The 18982-nt window shown below is 44.0% G+C and overlaps 1 protein-coding gene across 1 annotated transcript in view; it reads right to left on the bottom strand.

The window, feature by feature from the left end:
• The window catches only part of setd1ba (SET domain containing 1B, histone lysine methyltransferase a), a 194105-nt gene that overhangs the window by 113313 nt on the left and 61810 nt on the right, over positions 1-18982 (bottom strand). Inside the window, exon 8 of the mRNA XM_085961635.1 lies at positions 5794-6609. Coding sequence (XP_085817761.1) covers positions 5794-6609 — 816 coding nt within the window. The remainder of the gene's footprint in view (positions 1-5793; positions 6610-18982) is intronic.

The raw sequence follows: 18982 nt of genomic DNA, 5'->3' as shown, positions 1-18982 counted from the left end.
ATTTTGAGCCACAGCGGAGAAGAAGGGAGAGCACGGGAGACGCCATTTTTAGCCAGTCTAACCACACCCAGGGATGCCGAAGAGCAGCAGTGTCACAGCGTTCGACAATGAAGTCGAAGATTGGGCGACATATGTAGAACGCATAGAAGTGTACTGCAAGGCGAATGAAGTGCCAGATGCCAGGAAAGCAATGGTATTGTTGAATTCCATGGGTGCAAAAACGTATGGCTTACTGCGAAACCTAGTAACCCCAGAGAAGCCAGTGGAAAAGGATTTTGAAAGCATAGTGGCAATCCTACAGGACCACTTAAACCCCACACCGCTGCCGATAGCAGAAAGATTTAAGTTTCACAAAAGGAACCAGCATAAAGACGAAAGTAATGCTGAGTATTTAACGGAACTGCGCAAGCTATCGAAACACTGCCAGTTTGGAACGGAACTAGTAGATACTTTAAGGGACAAGTTTGTGTGTGGGGTTCAAAGTGAAGGAACCCAGAAACGGCTTCTATCAGAAAAGGATCTTACGCTGGACAAGGCTTTCAGCATGGCAGTATCACACGAAGCAGCCACACGGAGTGCTGCAGAGGTACAACGGAGACCGCAAGAATATGGCACAAATGAAATGTCATATGGAGCAGTGAAGTGTTATCGCTGCGGCAGAACAACACACGACCATAAGGATTGTTGGTTCAAGGACCAAGTGTGCAGACAGTGTGGAAAAGTAGGACACATAGCAAGAGTCTGCAGGTCGGGAAAAGGAAACCAGCAGCAAGAAATCTCCACAGGAGAAGTACAAAAAGGTACATAAGGTGACGGAGAGTAGTTCAGACGAACAGAAAAGTGATACAGACTCCGGAAGCAAGGAGCTGGGTTGTCTGAAACTAGATAATGTAATCAAAATGGAGGATCACCAAACTATCTGGGTCACGCTCAAGATAGACGGAGTCCAAGTGAAAATGGAATGGGACACAGGATCAGCCCTAACAGTCATAAACCGAAGGGACTACAAGCGGCTATTCTCACATATACCCTTGAGAGATACAGAGATTGTCTTGAAGATGTACATGGGGCAAAAAGTCTACCCCAAAGGAAAAATAAGGGTGGACGTTATATAGAACGGCAAGGAAACACCAAAAATGGACCTATATGTATTGCCAGATGGAGGACCACCACTACTAGGATGTGAATGGATCCGGAAGATACAGCTAGATTGGCATTCCATACAAGCACTGACTGTAGATGCCAAAAAGGATGACGACGTCACACCTGAACGACTGTCAAAAATGCTAACTGACGCACAAGAAGTATTCCAGGAGGAACTCTGAACACTAAAAGGCATAACAGCGACGATCAAAATAAAGGAAAATGCAAGCCCAAAGTTGTTTTTTTTTTTTTTTTTTTTTTTAAGGCCAGACCGGTGCCTTATGCGACCCATCCAGCCGTCGAAGCAGAGCTGGAAGGTTTGGAACGTTCTGGAGTACTGTCCAAAGTGGACTGGAGCGAGTGGGCTACACCCATCGTTCCTGTAATGAAGAGGTCGTTAAGTAATACGCCTGGGGAACCAAAGAAGGTTCGCATCTGTGGGGACTTAAAGGTGACAGTGAACCCAGTCCTTCACACGGTACAATATCCGCTTCCACGGATTGAAGATATTTTCGCCTCGCTATCTGGAGGAAAACGCTTCACTAAGATTGATCTGGCCCAGGCGTACCTGCAAATGGAGGTAGAAGAAGCCTCAAAACATTACTTCACGATCAACACTCAAAGGTCTCCACCAATACAACCGGCTGGTGTTTGGGGTAGCATCAGTTCCGGCTATTTGGCAAAGGGCAATGGATCAAGTCCTGCAAGGGATTCCAGGGATCCAGTGTTATTTGGACGACATCCTGGTCATGGGCGAAAATGACAGTGATCACCTCACCAACCTGGAGCAGGTGCTCACGAGATTGAAGGAACATGGGCTCCGAGCTAATCGCCACAAATGCGAGTTTTTCCAGAAGCAGATCTCGTATTGTGGCCACGTTATTGATGAAGAGGGTTTACATAAGTCCCCTGAAAAGATTGAGGCAGTAGTCAAGGCTCCAGCACCGGAAAATGTGTCACAACTGAGGTCGTTCCTCGAGCTGGTGAACTACTACCATAAGTTCTTGCCGAATTTGTCTACAGTACTACACCCACTGAACACCCTACTGCAAATGGGGGTACCATGGAAGTGGAATGACGAATGTAAACAAGCTTTCCAGAAGTGCAAAGAATTGATCACATCAAAAGAGGTGTTGGCTCATTTGAACCCAGCACTACCAATTCGGTTGGCGTGTGATGCATCACCCTATGGTATTGGAGCGGTGCTATCGCACAAATTCCCGGACGGCTCGGGGAGGCCAGTAGCCTTTGCGTCTCGGTCACTAACCTCAGCCGAGCGTAACTACGCCCAGATTGACAGGGAGGCCCTCAGCCTAGTGTGGGGAGTAAAAAAGTTCAACCACTATCTGCATAGGCAGAAGTTCACCTTGCTGACTGACCACCAACCACTTGTCTCCATCTTTAATCCAAAGAAGGGCGTTCGGTGATGACTGCGCAACGGCTACAAAGATGGTCCCTTTTTCTAGGGGCGAACCAATATGAAATAGAGTATAAGGGCACGAAACAGCATGGAAACGCTGATGGGCAATCACACCTGCCACTGCCTACTGCGGAGGAAGTACCAGCAGTGGACCCTGTCGAAATATTTTATTCGACTATAATTGAACGCTTGCCAGTAACTAACGCGGATATAGAGAAGGAGACCCGAAATGACCCGACACTGTCTCGGGTATATGACTTGACGGTGAAGGGATGGCCAACACATGGCGACTCACTGTTGCCAGCATTCTCATCCAGAAGAGAACAGCTGTCAGTATGCCAGGGGACCTTGATGTGTGGATCCCGAGTGGTAATTCCACCCAAGTTAAGGGAGAGAGTGCTCAATGAGCTTCACGAAGGCCATCTGGGAGGGGGTGAAAATGAAAAGCCTTGCTAGGGCTTATGTGTGGTGGCCGGGGATCGATCAGCAAATCGAGGACCTGACAAAGAGCTGCTCAGGATGCCAGAAGGTCCAAAATGCACCACCACATGCCCCTCTACAGCCATGGGAGTGGCTCTCCTCTCCATGGCAACGGGTGCATATTGATTTTGCTGGTCCATTCATGGACTCAATGTTTTTAATAGCCGTGGATGCGCACTCGAAATGGCCTGAGGTGATCAAAATGTCCTCCACCACCACGGAGAAAACGATTGCAGTCCTATGGACCATATTTGCCAGGAACGGCTTGCCAGAGCAGATTTGCTCTGATAACAGACCACAGTTTGTGTCCGAAGAGTTTCGGAAATTTATGAAAAGGAATGGGGTAAGGCATTACACATCCGCCCCGTATCATCCAGCCACAAATGGATTGGCCGAGAGGTTCGTACAAACCTTTAAAAAGGCAGTAAGGGCCATGTGAGATGACGACATTCCACTGCAGCATAAGGTGGACAATTTCCTGTTAGCCTACTGAAATGCGACACATGCAGTCACCAACCAGACCCTGGCCATGATGTTCTTTAACCGAAGGTTGATATCTTGTCTGGATTTGCTCAGACCAAATGTACGAAGAGATGTTGAGAATAAGCAATTCCAGCACATCAATGAGAAGCCGACAAGGAGCTTCAATGTAGGGCAACCAGTCTTGGCCCGCGACTACCGAACAGAGAAATGGCAACCAGGAATGATATGCACACGGCAGGGGCCACTAATGTACGCAGTGGATGTTGGGGAGAACATTGAGAGACGCCATGTCGACCAGATCCTAGAGTCACAGGAACGAGTCAACCCCATGTCTCGCATACCTGGTGATGAACCCGATATACAGGTAGCATCTACCCCGGAAACAATAGCATCGGAAGCTGATGAACCAACCGACGACAGGGGGCCAGAATCGCCTCCGCACCAAGAGCAAGACACTCAGGAAAGGCGCTATCCAGAAAGGATCAGGAAGCCGCCCCAAAGACTGAATTTATAAATGGACTATTTTCAGTTAATGTTGCATGTTAAAAATGTTAATTGTTAAATGAATGTTATGGTACTGTTAATCTAAAAGGGGAGGAATTGTAGTGTATGTACCTTTAAGGGGAGAACTACTTTTTACAGCTCCTGTATACTGTAAGTACAGGCATTGACCACACCTGTATATAAACCCTGAGTAGGGATCTGTACTGTTAGTTTTAGAGTAACCTTCGTCCAGTAAACGCCTGTTGATTGTTCCTCTGCAGTCTCTGTCTCTATCTTGAAGGACACCATACATCAAGATTCACGGATTTAACACCGACCACTTCAGAGTTTAACGGAGATAGGACAAGGGATGGGCAGCCAACCCGCTCCCAGGAGACAGGTCGGCAATTTAAATATTGTAATGTGGCTGGCAGCCTCTGATTTAACCTGTTTTACATTTAACTGTGGCCTGCCGGGTTTCCCATGTCTCAGGAAACTCAGTAGTTGAAGGGAAGAGGGGACAGCTTCGGGGAGAAGACACGTACCTTTACAGCACTTATTGTGGGCCAGGAGGTGCATGAGTGCTTCCTCCCGGCCCCTCAAGCTTCCCCCCCCACCACCTCTATCAGACCCGCCCCAAAGACCTCCAGGATCGGGGATCGCCCCCACCCTCCCCCGGGGATGGAAACCCCCTCCCGGCGTCGTGGATCGGACCTAGTTGGTCCTGTGTCCTGCTCCGGAGTCCTCCACATCCGCCTGGAAGCCAAGCCTGTCAATCAGGCTGATTTCCGGGCAGTGAACCTGTCAAGCATAAAAGACGCATGGCACGCGGGGAAACCCGGAGTTCAGGTTTACCGTCCAAACCACCCCCCCCCCCCCCCGCCTATATAACCCACCCATGATTTTTCCTAATATTCAAATAGATTTTAGCAAGGTTTGCAGGAGCAGTCATTTAGCTGTGAGAACAATACTGTGATACAAGCAGCATAAATTCTGTGAACAAATGTCTTGAAGCAGCAACAAATTTAGCAATAGGCCCAACTGGTAGTTTCTGGTTTGGTTCAGTTGGAGTTACTCTTGTCCAAGTTTCTTCAGTTGATAAGTATGCCTCATGCAGTAGCCAAACTATTAACATGGGTTTCATAACTTTTGCACATTGGCTGTCAAACAGAACACCTGGAAACCATCAAATTCAAGGAATAAAATGTTGGTAAAAACCTGTGAAGAATGAGGCCTTTGCCAACCAGCTCAATCCCGAGAAACAACTGACTCAATATTCAAAAACAAGTCCTAAATGAGAGAGTTCTTTGGTTAAATATACATCTATTCACGTTGAGCAATTAGTTTGATCTAGTCTAGCCGGTATAGTGTTGATTTTTTTTCTCTATTAGCCAGTACGAATCTTGTACTGGTCTGCTACAGAGAAGGGACAACATTTTATTGCGAAACAATTTAATTCTTATTTCAAAAAAGCTGCAGCCAACTATTTTTGAGATCATTGCTTTAAAAGATAGAGAACACAATTCCAAACCAAATGATCACAATCACCAATAGGAAATCCAAGCCTATTGCCCTTTCGTTATTGTAACATTGGTGTTAAGCCGTTTAAAATAAATAGATTAATAACATAGTTAAAATGACACCAATCGGAAAGTCTGGGCTCCAATATCTTTACTGATCAACTACCAACATAAACCTTTATGTGCAATCCTTGCATAGATAAGTTTTCAATAGGGGTACTTAACTATTTTAAGAATGGTTTAAATGTAAAACAAGTAGCTTACCTTTGCTTTGCGTTCCTTCCTCTCCCACCATTCATCAAAAGTCCTAAATGCCACCATCTCAACCATTTTGCGGTTCAAATCTTTCTTCATTATGTTCTTAAGTTCCTTCATAACCACCAGCAGGACTCCATCAATGGTGGCTTTGTGAGGATCCTCTTTCTTGAGTTCATAGCCAGGTGGTGGGACGGTGGGATCAAACTTTGGCAACGGAGTCCATTGCTGACCATGAGCAAGACTTGAACCCATCAGATATGGGCGGTATGGTTGCATATTTCCAAACTGCAGGTTCATTCCACCAGCCATGAAAGGTGGGTAAGGAGATGGTCCTTGACCTTGCATCATACGGCTCAACATCTGAGTCTGCATCTGAAAGGACATCTGCATGCTCCCCCACTGGTTGCCTATGCAGTTCATTAGGTCCATGGACATCATCGGATACATGTTGGGGGGGAACGGATGAAGGTGAGGGAGCATGGGAGGGGGAGGTGGCGGTGGAGGGGGAGGCGGAGGCGGAGGCGGAGGCGGCGGTGGTGGCACTCCAGGAGGGCACAAGTCTGGCCGAGCAGGAAGTGGAGGGGGTGGAACAGGGACAGTGGGATGGGTTGGAGGTGGTGGGGGAGGGGGAGGAAGAGGTGGCGGCAATGGAAATCCTGTTTGTGGTGGTGGGGGTAGTGGGTGGAATCCCGGCGGTGGTATAGGTATAGCAGAAGCAGAGGAGCTGACCACTATCGTTTCCGAACATTCTGCACTGGTAATTGGACTCGTATTTGTTTCGTCATCGGATATCTCCATGTCTTCCCCTGATGACTGCTGGGTCTGTCGAAACAAGAAAGAAATTAAAATCATTTCATTAATTGTACTTTTAAAAAAAGAAACCCACTAAACTAGAGGAATATGTAAAATGATATAACCTTTTAAATCATCAAGTTATTTATCTTGTACAGAAATAGGGATTACCATTGTTTAACTGAACATGATAAAAAACTGAAAACAGCAATTCCTTTTCTGTTATAGTTTACTTGATCTCCAATTCCTGCAAATTTATAATTCATGTTTACAACTTCTATGTAAACTTGTAAAAATGGCTCTCTCATATGTTTCCACTTTATTGCAGTCTTTATTTTATCTCACAGTATTGGTTGGTTTACATTTTGAGATGTTTAGTACAGCTTGCCTAATAAAGAAATGTAGTTCTAGTCGGGAAACTTCTAGGAACTTGGCAACATCCACAATCAAACAACTTGTCAGAAAACAGCTGCATTAATGTTAAAAAGTGGACCTCATAATAAACATCAAACTGGGAGAAGAAACACAAACTCAACATCTTATAGCTCCTCGCAATCTTGGCTTCCAATGCAACAAGCTTGTTGAAGACCAAGAAAGAAGCATTTTATGCTAACCAGGAAATGAAACTTGTCTTGGAGCTTGTGCTGCATTATTCTAATGCTTTGAAAGGAACAGAATCAATAATGGGCTGAAGCAGACGTCAAATATTCAGCATCACATTCAGTACGGAGTATTCATCAACAGTGCACAGCATGGTATCAAACTAATTAAAAACTGCATTCAACTTAAATATTGTACAATAAAGCATGGGCCGCTGTGGACATTTTCAAATAGAAAATGTTCCTCTCACACCCTCTAACTTACGCAATTATATATTGTGAAACGGTAATGTTCCAATCTTGGATGTGATTAGATCACTAAGTTCTCAAAGTGTTAAATGGGGTAGATTTTCCCTTAGTGCAATAGCGTAAAACAGGTGATAGCGAATCAGCAGCCCATTTTACATCTCTCCCAGTTTTTATTTCTATTAACAAAACAGACATTTATTAATGGGGGCTTGTGTCTGTGTCTATCACTATCTGATCATTATCACATTGCTGTTTGTGGGACCTTGCTGTGTGCAAATTGGCTGCCGCGTTTCCCACATTACAACAGGAACTCCATTTCAAAAAGTACTTCATTGGCTATGAAGCGCTTGGAGACGTCCGGTAGTCGTGAAAGGCGCTATATAAATGCAAGTCTTTCTTTCTTACGACGGAGCCACATACAAAATTTAAAGTGAACATTCCTGCTAATTTGTATCTTTCCCAAGGAACTGGTGCTAACAGATTTTGTGGCTCGGATTTATCTTTATTGAGTGAGCAGTGCCAATAAAGATTTTCCAAAACTCTAGGCCAGCGAAATCCAAGCAGGAGGGACCAGTAGAGTAAGAAACATAAACGCAAATACAAACAGTCATTAGAGCTGCATGGGCCAGCTAGCTAAGACTCGAGGGCTGCACAGTTTGGAAGGTTCAATGGGAACATTTGTTCAGGTACCAATTCATTCTCCAAAGATTCTACCTGCTTTGGTGAATAGAAATGACTGGATTTAGGGAGGGATTTGCTCGCCCCAAGTTGCATTTAAGATTAAGTTTTTATTTGGTAATGTTTGTGTTGTTTTATTCTGTTCTCTGATTTTCAGATAAAGTAAATAAAATCAAGATAAATTACAGTAGCATAGGCAGCTACAGTGCACTGCAAGACAGCATGGGATATCTTAAGAGGACGTCTCAGTAATATTTCAGGGACATTAATTTGCCCCACTCGTTTTGATGAAAAGAATTAAGTTTAATTTTTTTTAAGTTTGAGACTTCTCTTTTGCAACTCATGATGCCCTCTTATACATGCATTATCAATACAGGAAACTCTTTTTTATCTGGCACCGACGGGACCAGCGTGGTGCCGGTTGATTAAAAATTCTGGATAACGGAGAGGTATATCCACCGCGGGAGACTCGGACTCAGACACATTTCCTGTTAGAGGTGTTCGGATCGGAAGAGGCTTCCGACAGCGCCAAGGTGCTGAGGAGTGGCGGTTTGGAGAACTACCCCCACTGACTAACTCGGCCACCGCGGAAGACTCGGACTCGGCAACACTTCCGGTCATTGAGGTGTTGTTTTCGGAGTATCAATTTTGCTGGTTATTAGAGAATTCCGGATAATTAGGTGCCGTTTAAACGAGAGTTTACTGTACGTCAACTCAAACATCCTCAACATTAAATACAACACAATATCCTTATGCAAATTTTACAAAATGCCATTTCTCCGAGTCACAGTCCACTATAAATTGAGATCATCGTTCTTGTGCCTTTTTCTCAATGCTGTGTGTAGTATTTTTTTTTTGAAGAGAGCACTGGAACACCACCCGCTGGCCAGGCCTCTGCCTACTGTTGCCGTGGCTTGGAGCCAGCGTGGTCTTGACATTTCCTTATTAAGATTTCACAACATGTTGCACTTTCACCCTCTCACCTAGAAACTAAAACATTTTCCTAATCCCCAAACAGGAAGGGCAGTGTTCAAATGAACTACTACAGTAACGAGTTAATTAAGAGTGATTATGTTAATTAAGAGTGATTATGCAAGTAGAAGAATGCAGATTTTTTTTTAAATGCGGTAGAGGAGTAAATTTCAGCCCAGACCGTCTTTTCTGGCACCACACTAGATATAGCTTATTCCAAGATAATCCATGACTGTATTACAGCTGACTCTCCCGTTGACAGATCTTTTTCCAGTAACATGCAGACAAATGTTTAAGTTGAATAACCTTCTTATAATCAAAACCTGTGTCTTATCTAGCAAATCCACTCCTTCTGCTCACTTGTGCTCAACAGTTCAAACACCAACTGATGAACTAGCAATCAATGCTTTCCATTAATAATAGTTAAAGATAATCAGCACCGCCAAGCAGGCAACTGATTCTATACATGGATCATATAATTACTTCCAGGCAACTGCTGTTCCAGTATACAGTGTGTAAAAGTTGTGAGCTTTGCTTGCAAATCTAACTATTTAAACAAAGCCACAGTGCTGCACTAACGCAGAGATAGGAGCTTGTCTGTAACCAGGTACCTGGGGGTTTTGCCATTATCAGTAATGAAGATTATACAATAACAGTACGACAGAGCAAAATCCATCCCTTCTAATTTATGAGGGCACGAGTGCAGAGTTCATAAATGGGAAGTAGCACATAGGATTGGAACAGCCCTGCTGCTTACTGTAGAACTTTGAGCATCTGTTACCTCACATCTGTCTACTGAAATAAGAGTCATTGGCCACTGATATTTATGGGAAGGCAGGGAGGGCCGAAAACAGCCGAAGCACCCGGCAAGGCCGGGGATGTGAAGGTCCTGACGAATTTAGTGGCAAGACCTCAACAACATTTTTTTGTTCCATTTCCCGCTCGGCAGCCGGCCAAATTGACAGCCTGGCTGGCAACCGGCAGGGAACACCAGCGGCAGGGGACTGCAGCCGGGGGCTCTGGGGATGGTCCCTAGCAATTGGGAGGAGGGAAGAGAGGCCGTGGTTGCCTGTAAGTGGGGGGGGGGGGGGGGGGGGCGCGGAGGGAGAGAGGTCAGCAATCAGGGGAAGGGGAGGGGGGAAAGCCATGATCGGGGATGGGGAGGGAAAAAACAGAGGTCGGCAATCGGAAGGGCTTGGGGCAGTGGGAGGCTCCGATCGGGGCTTGGGGAGGCCATAGGCTTCCTTGAGGGGCCAGGGGTGCACATAAAAAAGGCGGCGGGCACATGCGCGGTGTGTTGGGGGAGGCGTTCCTCGTATTATTTAATTCTTTAACAACCACCCGCCCCCCCCTCACCCCGACTGTCTCCCACCTGTCCCCACAACATATCGGGTCATAGCGCAGCAATTGGTTTTCAATATTTTTCTTCGCAAAACAAGCAAAGCACAACTCATTCTTAACAGTAGTGGATGATCTTCATGAACTATTTTAAATGGCTGTAGCTTTGCAGACAAATAGAAGACGCTCATTATATGATACCGAAAGTGACTGTAATTGGTTTACTTTTAAATGCCGATCGCCTGGACAAAGTAGTGTTCATTTCATGAGAGGGAACGCAGTGTTCACCAAAGTGAAATATTCCCTTAATTGGGTAACAATAATTTGCCAAAATGCAAACCTTGTAGCCTCTGCGACGATGTACCATTTTGTACAAAGCTGCTGGAATGGCTGCAACGTGAAGATCTGTATAAAAGTTTGTGATGTGCAAATCAAGAGAAAAGCAGAGAGGGGCTTGAAGAAAGAGTTATTTTCATCTGGCAAGAAACTTTCTACAACTATAGCTATATAATTCTGCTTTTCTAAAAGATGTCGATAACATTATTTCCCTTAAATCAGCTGTTGCCACTCAATAAACGTCCATTACAAACAAGAATTAATCTTTTAACTTGGATGTCATCCTGCATCAACTAAAATGGGGTTCAGATGACAGATGAAACCACTCGAGCTTTACTCCAATAGTAATATCAACCCCTCAATGAAACTGCTTTCTTCTAATTACTCCCAAATATCGCTATTATCAATGTAATAGTACAATATAGGACTTGTCTGGAAGGGAAAACATAAAACTGAATTTAACAGTAGCTGATGGAGGTACATGGATTTTAGTCAGCAGTGCTGTTACTAATCAGGTGGAAGTGAATAGAGGTTTTTAAATTCAGAATGGTACAGCCCAGATGAATTATATTTGGTACAGTATGATATTTAGTATACTGGTGGCTCCCGGGATAATTTTTTTCTTAATTTCCTACGCTTTCCCTCCCTATTGCAATGCCTTCCTTAGCCAAAAAGGATGGCTTTATGATCCACTTAGAGAAGCACAACAATGTTGGTCCTTCGTCCCCGAGATAAGGGTCCAATCCCTTAGGGCATCCCCTCCAATGAAGGGCTAGGAATTGATAGAAACCCACCAGGGTTAAATGTTTGGCTTTGGGAATCAAACCAATGACAACATCAAGACGAGAAGGCAGTGTGTTCATGGATTTGAATTTCACATAACTTGTGTGAATGCCATTTAAAATCAGTATATGGTATAGGACTATGTAGGTCAACACTATGCAGATGAAACTTTACTTACAAAGTTTGTGGCAGTCAAAAGGGTTAACTGCTACACTAACAAGCATCCCACCAAATATCAAGAGGGGAAGGAATAAACTATGTTTTGTAATGTTTATTTTAGTGAAATTAATGGCACAAGTTCCAACCACAGTAGGTGGAAGATGTTTCAAGTTAGTAAAAGAACACAATTCCTGTCAAAGTAGTTGCTGTTCGATTCATAGCCTGCCCTTGGAGGTAGACTGCACTAAAGAAACAAAAAAGTTGATCATAAGTATTTTATTTTTTCCTGAGAAAATAAATCCACAAGATATAAAAATAATTACACATTCCCTGTAATGTGGTCGATTCTATCCAGCGATACAGGGATGAACGAATATCACTTTTCAGGTTGCTCATGTTAGGACACAATCTTTAAATATTCACTAAATTACACACTGCACCCCATCAGGTGACAGACCCTCTCCTTAGAACAATGCATAAGTAGCTTAAAAACGGAGTACATTAACAAACTGATTAGCTGATGTTACATTCTAAAATGTAAAAATTATTTATAGTGTCATTACCTCTTCACGAAATTACAATGCATTGCAACATTTATCTTCCAAAGTACTTACAACTAGCTTCAATAGAAGTTTTAAAAGCTAGTGAAGTTGTCTACATTTTCCTTAGATTTTAAACAGAATAGAATCTAAAATAATGCAACTTGCAAATTTAGAGTTTTACAACTCAACATATTCCATACAACTGGAAAGAACGCGGCATTTCTTGTACCCTCTTGGTGTATCCTTAGTGCTTCTTCAAATGGCTCTTTCAATGTATCCAGTGTCTAGCTGAGCAATGCAGACCTGCAAGATCCTAGGTCCAAACCATGATTTGTGCCAAATTAGCTGGGGCAGGAAGATCAGCCAGAGTTCCTGCTCTATTTCACAATGCAACAATCCCTGCTCGAAATGCACATGTGTATAGCAGGCAAGGGCTTGGCTGTGATGCCCCTGAAATTGAATAGTCTGCCAATATTCACACTTGGGACTCGCACATTAAATCACAGCCACTTGAACGAGGTACCAGAGGGTGACTGGCACTGGTGGAACTGTACCCCAGCAAGAAGTCAATTCCTCTACAAAGCCAGAAAAAAAATGGCAAGGGAAAAAAAAAATTATTTATAAAACAGAAAGCAGAAGATGATGGACTTGCTCCCAATAGTTATTACTTTCAGCGTTGCTTCCCTGCAAAATGTTTAATTTACCTCTCATTCAAGGTAAATTTGGTTCTTTGCTAAATCAGCGTGCCAATTAAATCAAGACTTCTATGTGTTTTGAAAGCAGACATATGGTGAACCACAACTTATCTCCAATAAGAAAGGTTCACACAATAAAGAACAGATTGATGCAAACCCAGATCAACACTAGAAAAACTGCAGAGGGTTAGTTTTTGTTCAGTAAAAAGTGGGAAGGCATAATGTAGCACTTCCCTTAAGTTTTATAATCAGAGCTTAAGTGATACCAGTGCAGTTTCTGGTTAGGTCATTTTTGTCACAATTGTGCAGACACAAAGGAAGTGAGTGAAAGGCCAAGTAGAACAGACATCATTTTTACAGAGGCACACTGTGACATATAAAGAAAATGATGATCAATGCAGTATTATCACTTTGTGTGCTTTTGAGAAGTAAGTGATGTAAACAGAGTGCTCTTCTAACAATGATGATAATCACAGATGGCCCCTTAATAACCTGTAAACTGAACTGAGTTCAGCTGACAAAGATGCCAAGAGTGAAGCTTAAGTGGGGTAACGCACCTAAAATTAGGTTAAGTCCTTTAACTGACTCCTGAATGTTTATTTTATAAACTGTGTAGTGTTTGTGACCTAGTTTTCATGTCATTATGTTGTGGGCGTGTTAAACTGGCAGTAATGAGTTGGAGGAGGCTTGATGTAGAAGCTGTGAATGTACACAGTAGCATGAGACAGGGCCTGTACTGTTCAATAAAGCATAGCTTGAAAAACCTATTTATTACACATAGTAGTTGAGGCAAATAGCATAGATGCATTTAAGGGGAAGCTAGATAAGTACATGAGGGGGAAAGGTATAGAAGGATATGCAGATATGGTTAGATGAAGTAGGGTGGGAGGAGGTTCGTGTGGAGCATAAACACCAACATAGACCAGTTGAGTTGAATGGCCTGTTTCTGTGCTGTAAATTCTACGTAACCTGGCTGGTGTGTGTTTTAACACCCATGACTTCCCCTTTTTATTTTCCTACCCTTCTTAATGCATCAGTTCAGTAGTGCTTCTTCCAAGTTGCCATAGTGAATGACTACAAAAAAAACTTTATTGTATGCTGATAAATATCCCATGGAATTGTTCACCATAAATCAGATGTGCTGTTTTACGACAACTACAGCAACTTTAATCTAAAAAATAGCCCCAAGGTGCTTTACAAATAGAACTAGATAAGAGAACATATACAAAGCCATGGAAGGAGAGATTAAGAGGGGTGACTGAAAGCTTGGTCAAAACGATTGCTTTTGAAAACTTTATCAAAACCTGAGAGAGCTCGCGAGGGTAGGCCACCCATGTAACACTAAGCTGTACTGACCAGAAGGTCCCAGGTTCAATTCTCAGTCTGCAGTTAGCTGATCTTAGACAGGTTAGCACTACAATTGACCGCACCATCCTTGGGCGAGCCAGGGCTCCTAATCCTAATGACCAACTCCAGCTAAAAGTGTCATTTTCATCGTCCAGGGCCCCAAACTCTCCTTCCAGGTGAAACAATGATTTACTTGCATGTCTTTAAATCTAGTGTACTGTATTCGCTGCTCACAATGCGGTCTCCTCTACATTGGGGAGACCAAACGCAGATTGGGTGATTGCTCTGCAGAACTCCACTGTTCAGTCTGCAAACGAAACCCTGAGCTTCCGGTCACTTGTCACTTTAATTCTCCGCCCCACTTCCAGTCTGACCTCGGCCTCCTGCACTGCTCTAATGAAGCTCAATAGAAGCTCGAGGAACAGCACCTCATCTTTCGATTAGGTACTTTACAGCCTTCTGGACTCAACATCCAGTTCAAAAGTTTCAGGTCATAGCCACTGCTCCCATTTTTTTGGACAGCAGCTGTTGGCAATGATTCTGCTGTTGTCATTTACACCTCCTCTAGACCCATCTTTTGTTTCTTTTCTTGTCCCCATTACCACCCCCTTTTGCCTTGCACCATCATCCCTTTTCTCATTTCAATCACTCCTGCCTTCCACCCTATCACAGAACTTCCCTTTTGTTCTTTCCTCCCCTTTTTCTGTACTTGTTTAAAACCTGTTACAGCTCTAACTTTTTGCAGTTCTGATGAAAGGTCATCGACCTGAAACGTTAACTCTGTTTCGCTCTCCACAGATGTTGCCCGACCTGCTGAGCATTTCAAGCATTTTCTGTTTTTATTACTGAAGTAAGTATTTTTGGCAAATATTCAAATTCAAATCTTTTTAGTGATCTTTTGATACTGGCAGAGTTGTTACAGTATTGAATGTTTAGCCACAGGGAATAGTTGAAGCAGAGCCAATTGCACCTTTTAAGGAAAAAGCGGATAAATATTTGAAGCAGAGGAAGTAATGGGTCAAAAGCAAAATGCTGGAAATACTTAGCAGGTCAGGCAGCATCTGTGGAGAGAGAAACAGAGTTAACGTTTCAGGTTGATGACCCTTCATCAGAACTGGAAAAAGTTGGAGATGGAACAGGTTTTTAAGCAAATGCAGGGGCAGGGAAAGGGGAGAACAAAAGGGAAGGTCTGAGATAGGATGGGAGGCAGGAGAGATTTAAATGAGAAAAGGGATGATGGTGCAAAGCAAAAGGTATGGTAATGGGACAAGTTAAGAAACAAAAGATGGCTCTAGATGAAGTGTAAATGGCGATGGCAGAATGAAAGACAGCTGCCATGTGGGAGAAAGAAAAAAAATGGGAAAAAAGTTAGGGGCCGAGGTTATGGTCTGAAATTGTTGAACTCGATGTTGAGTCCAGAAGGCTGTAATGGGTGTGTGTGCGCAGAGGGCAGGGCAGTGGGATGAGATTTGGATTTCTCTAGAAGAGAGCCAACAGAAACATGGAAGGCCAAATGTGCTGTAAACTTCAATGGTTCCATGACAACAATGATATATGATGACAGCAACCTTTACACTGCACCTCTAATAGAGAAAATGTCTCAAAGCAATTCACAGAAGAGGAAAAGAAAGGACGCTAAGCTTTTGAGAGAGTTGGTAAAGCTGACCAAAAGCTTCTTCACACAGATGGGTTTTGAGATGGTTTTTTGTAGAGAGGGAGGATGTTCTGGAGACAGTTGAAGTCTCTGCCACAATGATGGAGCACCATATGGGATGGCAGAATCAGAGGACTGGGGGTTATGTGAGGGGACAGAAGGCTGGATCTAATCGCCGAAGTATAGTGGGGCAAGGCCATGAAGATTTGTAGATGAGGACACTAAGTTTAGATTTGATGCATTGGGGATAGGGAGCCAGCGTAGGTAGGTGAGGATGGAGATGATGGCCACATACAACTTTACTTGACAGGATCTGGGCAACCGAGTTTGGAGATGGAAATCAGGAGGCAAGGTTCGAGGAATTGAGTCTAAAGGTGAAGGGGCGTGGAGAAGGGCTTTGGCGGCAGTGGGGGTGAGGTAAAGGTGGAGCTAGCCAATGTGACGAAGGTAGAAATAAATGGTCTTGATGATGGATATATGGGAGACTGAAGTTACGTATATCTGGTTCAGCCCAAACAAGCATTCAGTGATGGGGATGAAGTCAGGGGAAAAGAAGTGGAGTTTTTGGTGTGGGCCAAAAACAATTGCTTTAGCAATTGAATGGATTCTTGGAGAACTTTGGAAGTGATCACGAGGGTGGAAGGAGAAGTCGTTGGTGGAAAGCACTGGGACAGGTAGAGGTGGAACCATGCAAGGGCAATTCCATGGAGGAGACGATGTGGAGAATGGCCTAGTCAACTGTGTCAAACACCAGAGAGTTCAGGGAGGACAAGGATGGATAACGTGCTACAAGTCGCAAAGGACATCGCAGTTACATGGATAAGACTGTGTAATACACAATGGGGTCGATTTTCATTGACCCGTGGAGTCAGGATTGGAGGCGTGCGGGGGGGTTAAAGTCCCGAATTCGGGGGTCCCGACACCATCCCTCCCCCAACCCCCCTTCATGTAAGTTTCAAAGGAGGCGGGTACCCGCCCCGCACTGGGACCCACCTACCCGAGGCGGGAAGGGATTAGTGCCAATTAACTGTTTGTTAACAGGTAGTTAACAGGCAGTTTTTAGCCTAATCCCTATTTTAAAGCTTGAAGTGTGGGATTCCCGACGGCTCCAAACCACACCAAGTTAGAGTCGTCGGGCCGTAGGACTTGGAGGGGTCGAGATGTCGGTGTTCAGGTGAGTGATGGGTGCATGAGTTTTGGGAGTCCATCATCTAACCGGCACAGAAAGCAGAATGGCTGTGAACTGTCAAAAGTGACAGCCTGCAGCTTTCTGTGCCGGTGAGATTTCAAACGGAGTCTGTGTAGAAGGACTCAGGTTAGAAGTAAGACTGTCAGTGTTTGACAGCTTCAAACAGTCTTGACAAAGGATTTGACCCGAAACGTTGACTCTTATTTTCTCTCCACGGATGTTGCCTGGCCTGCTGAGTTTTTCCAGTATTTTCTGTTGTGAAACACTGATATTTCATCTGTCAAAACGTCTTGACAGATGAAATTTCAGTCTGTGACGTCACCTGTTGCCGGGTGGCCCTTAATTGGCCTGCTGAGCCCGCTGGGCGGGCTCAACAAGGTCAATCAAGTTAAAATCGCATGGATTGGCTGCATCTCGAAGGAGGCGGGACTACAACCCTGAAAGTTGTAGTCCCGCCTCCTTCCTGACTTCTGAATGAAAATCACCCCCAATGTCTTCTTCTGCTACTAAGGTGGAGCTGTATCCCTTTACGGCCTCAAAATCTAACCATTAAGTAAACACAGACTCAGCTCAACCAGAATCTAACTATTGCTTGCTGAGGGTACTCTGCAGATGGAAAATTGCTCGAGTTTCATGATCCAGATCAGAAGCACCCAGCATGAAGTGACAGGTTTCCTTTCTAGTTTTAAAATTGTTTTGTATCTGTAGCAAAGTATGACTTCTCAAGTGCGATGGATGTGCGCTAGACCCAAGACATATTACAAATATATTTTCACAGGCACTGCACAATAGTATTACATAGTAGTTACAGTACAGAAACACGCCATTCAGTCCAACAGGTCCATGCCGGTGTTTATGCCCCACATGAGCCGCCGCCCACCCTTCTTCATCTAACCCCATTAACACATCATAGAATCCGTCGTGCTTGTGCTGGCTCTTTGAAAGAGCAGTCATGCTTAGTCCCACATCCCCGCTTTTTATTCGTAACCCTGAAAGTTCCTCATCCTCAAGTACCCGTCCAACTCCCTTTTAAAATTATTTATGGATTCAGCCTCCACCATCTTTTCAGGGAGAGCGTTCCAGATCCCGACAACTCTGAGTGAAATAATTTCTCCTCATCTCCCCTCTAGAATCTTTGCCAATGATTGTGAATCCATGACCTCTAGTTATTGACCCACTCACCAGACGGCATAGTTAACATCCTGGTAAACATCCACTGCATCCTTTCTAAGGCCTTTAAATCTTTTACATCCTTCCATTCCTTTCTCCCTCATGTGTTTATCTAGCTTCCCCTTAAATGCATCGATGCTAGTCGCCTTAACTACTCCTCGTGGTAGCGAGTTCCACATTCTAACCGCTCTAGGTAAAGAAGTTTCTCCTGAATTTCCTATTGGATTTATTAGTGGCTATCTTATATTTTTGGCTCCTAGTTCTGGTCTCCCCCACAAGTTTTTAAAAAATCATTCATGGGATATGGGCGTCGCTGGCAAGGCCAGCATTTATTGCCCATCCCTAATTGCCCTCGAGTTGAAACATTTTCTCTATGTCTACCCTATCAAACCCTTTCATAATCTTGAAGACCTCTATCAGGTCACCCCTCAGTCTTCTCTTTTCTGGAGAAAAGAGCCCCAGCCTGTTCAATCTTTCCTGATCGGTATAAGCTCGCAGTTCCGGTATCATCCTAGTAATCTTTTTTGCACCTTCACTAGTGCCTCTATTTTGATAATATGGAGGCCAGAACTGTTCACAGTGCTCCAAGTGTGGTCTAACCAAAGTTGTATACAAGCTTAACAAAACTTCTCTGTTTTTCAATTCTATCCCTCTAGAAATGAACCCAAGTGCTTGGTTTGCTTTTTTTTTTA

This window comes from Somniosus microcephalus, chromosome 19 (assembly GCF_052327205.1).
Source record: "Somniosus microcephalus isolate GS21.2 chromosome 19, FLI_Smic_1.0, whole genome shotgun sequence".
NCBI classification, from domain to species: Eukaryota; Metazoa; Chordata; class Chondrichthyes; order Squaliformes; family Somniosidae; genus Somniosus; species Somniosus microcephalus.
Note: the sequence above shows the minus strand (reverse complement) of the source record. Positions and strands in the feature narration are given on the sequence as shown.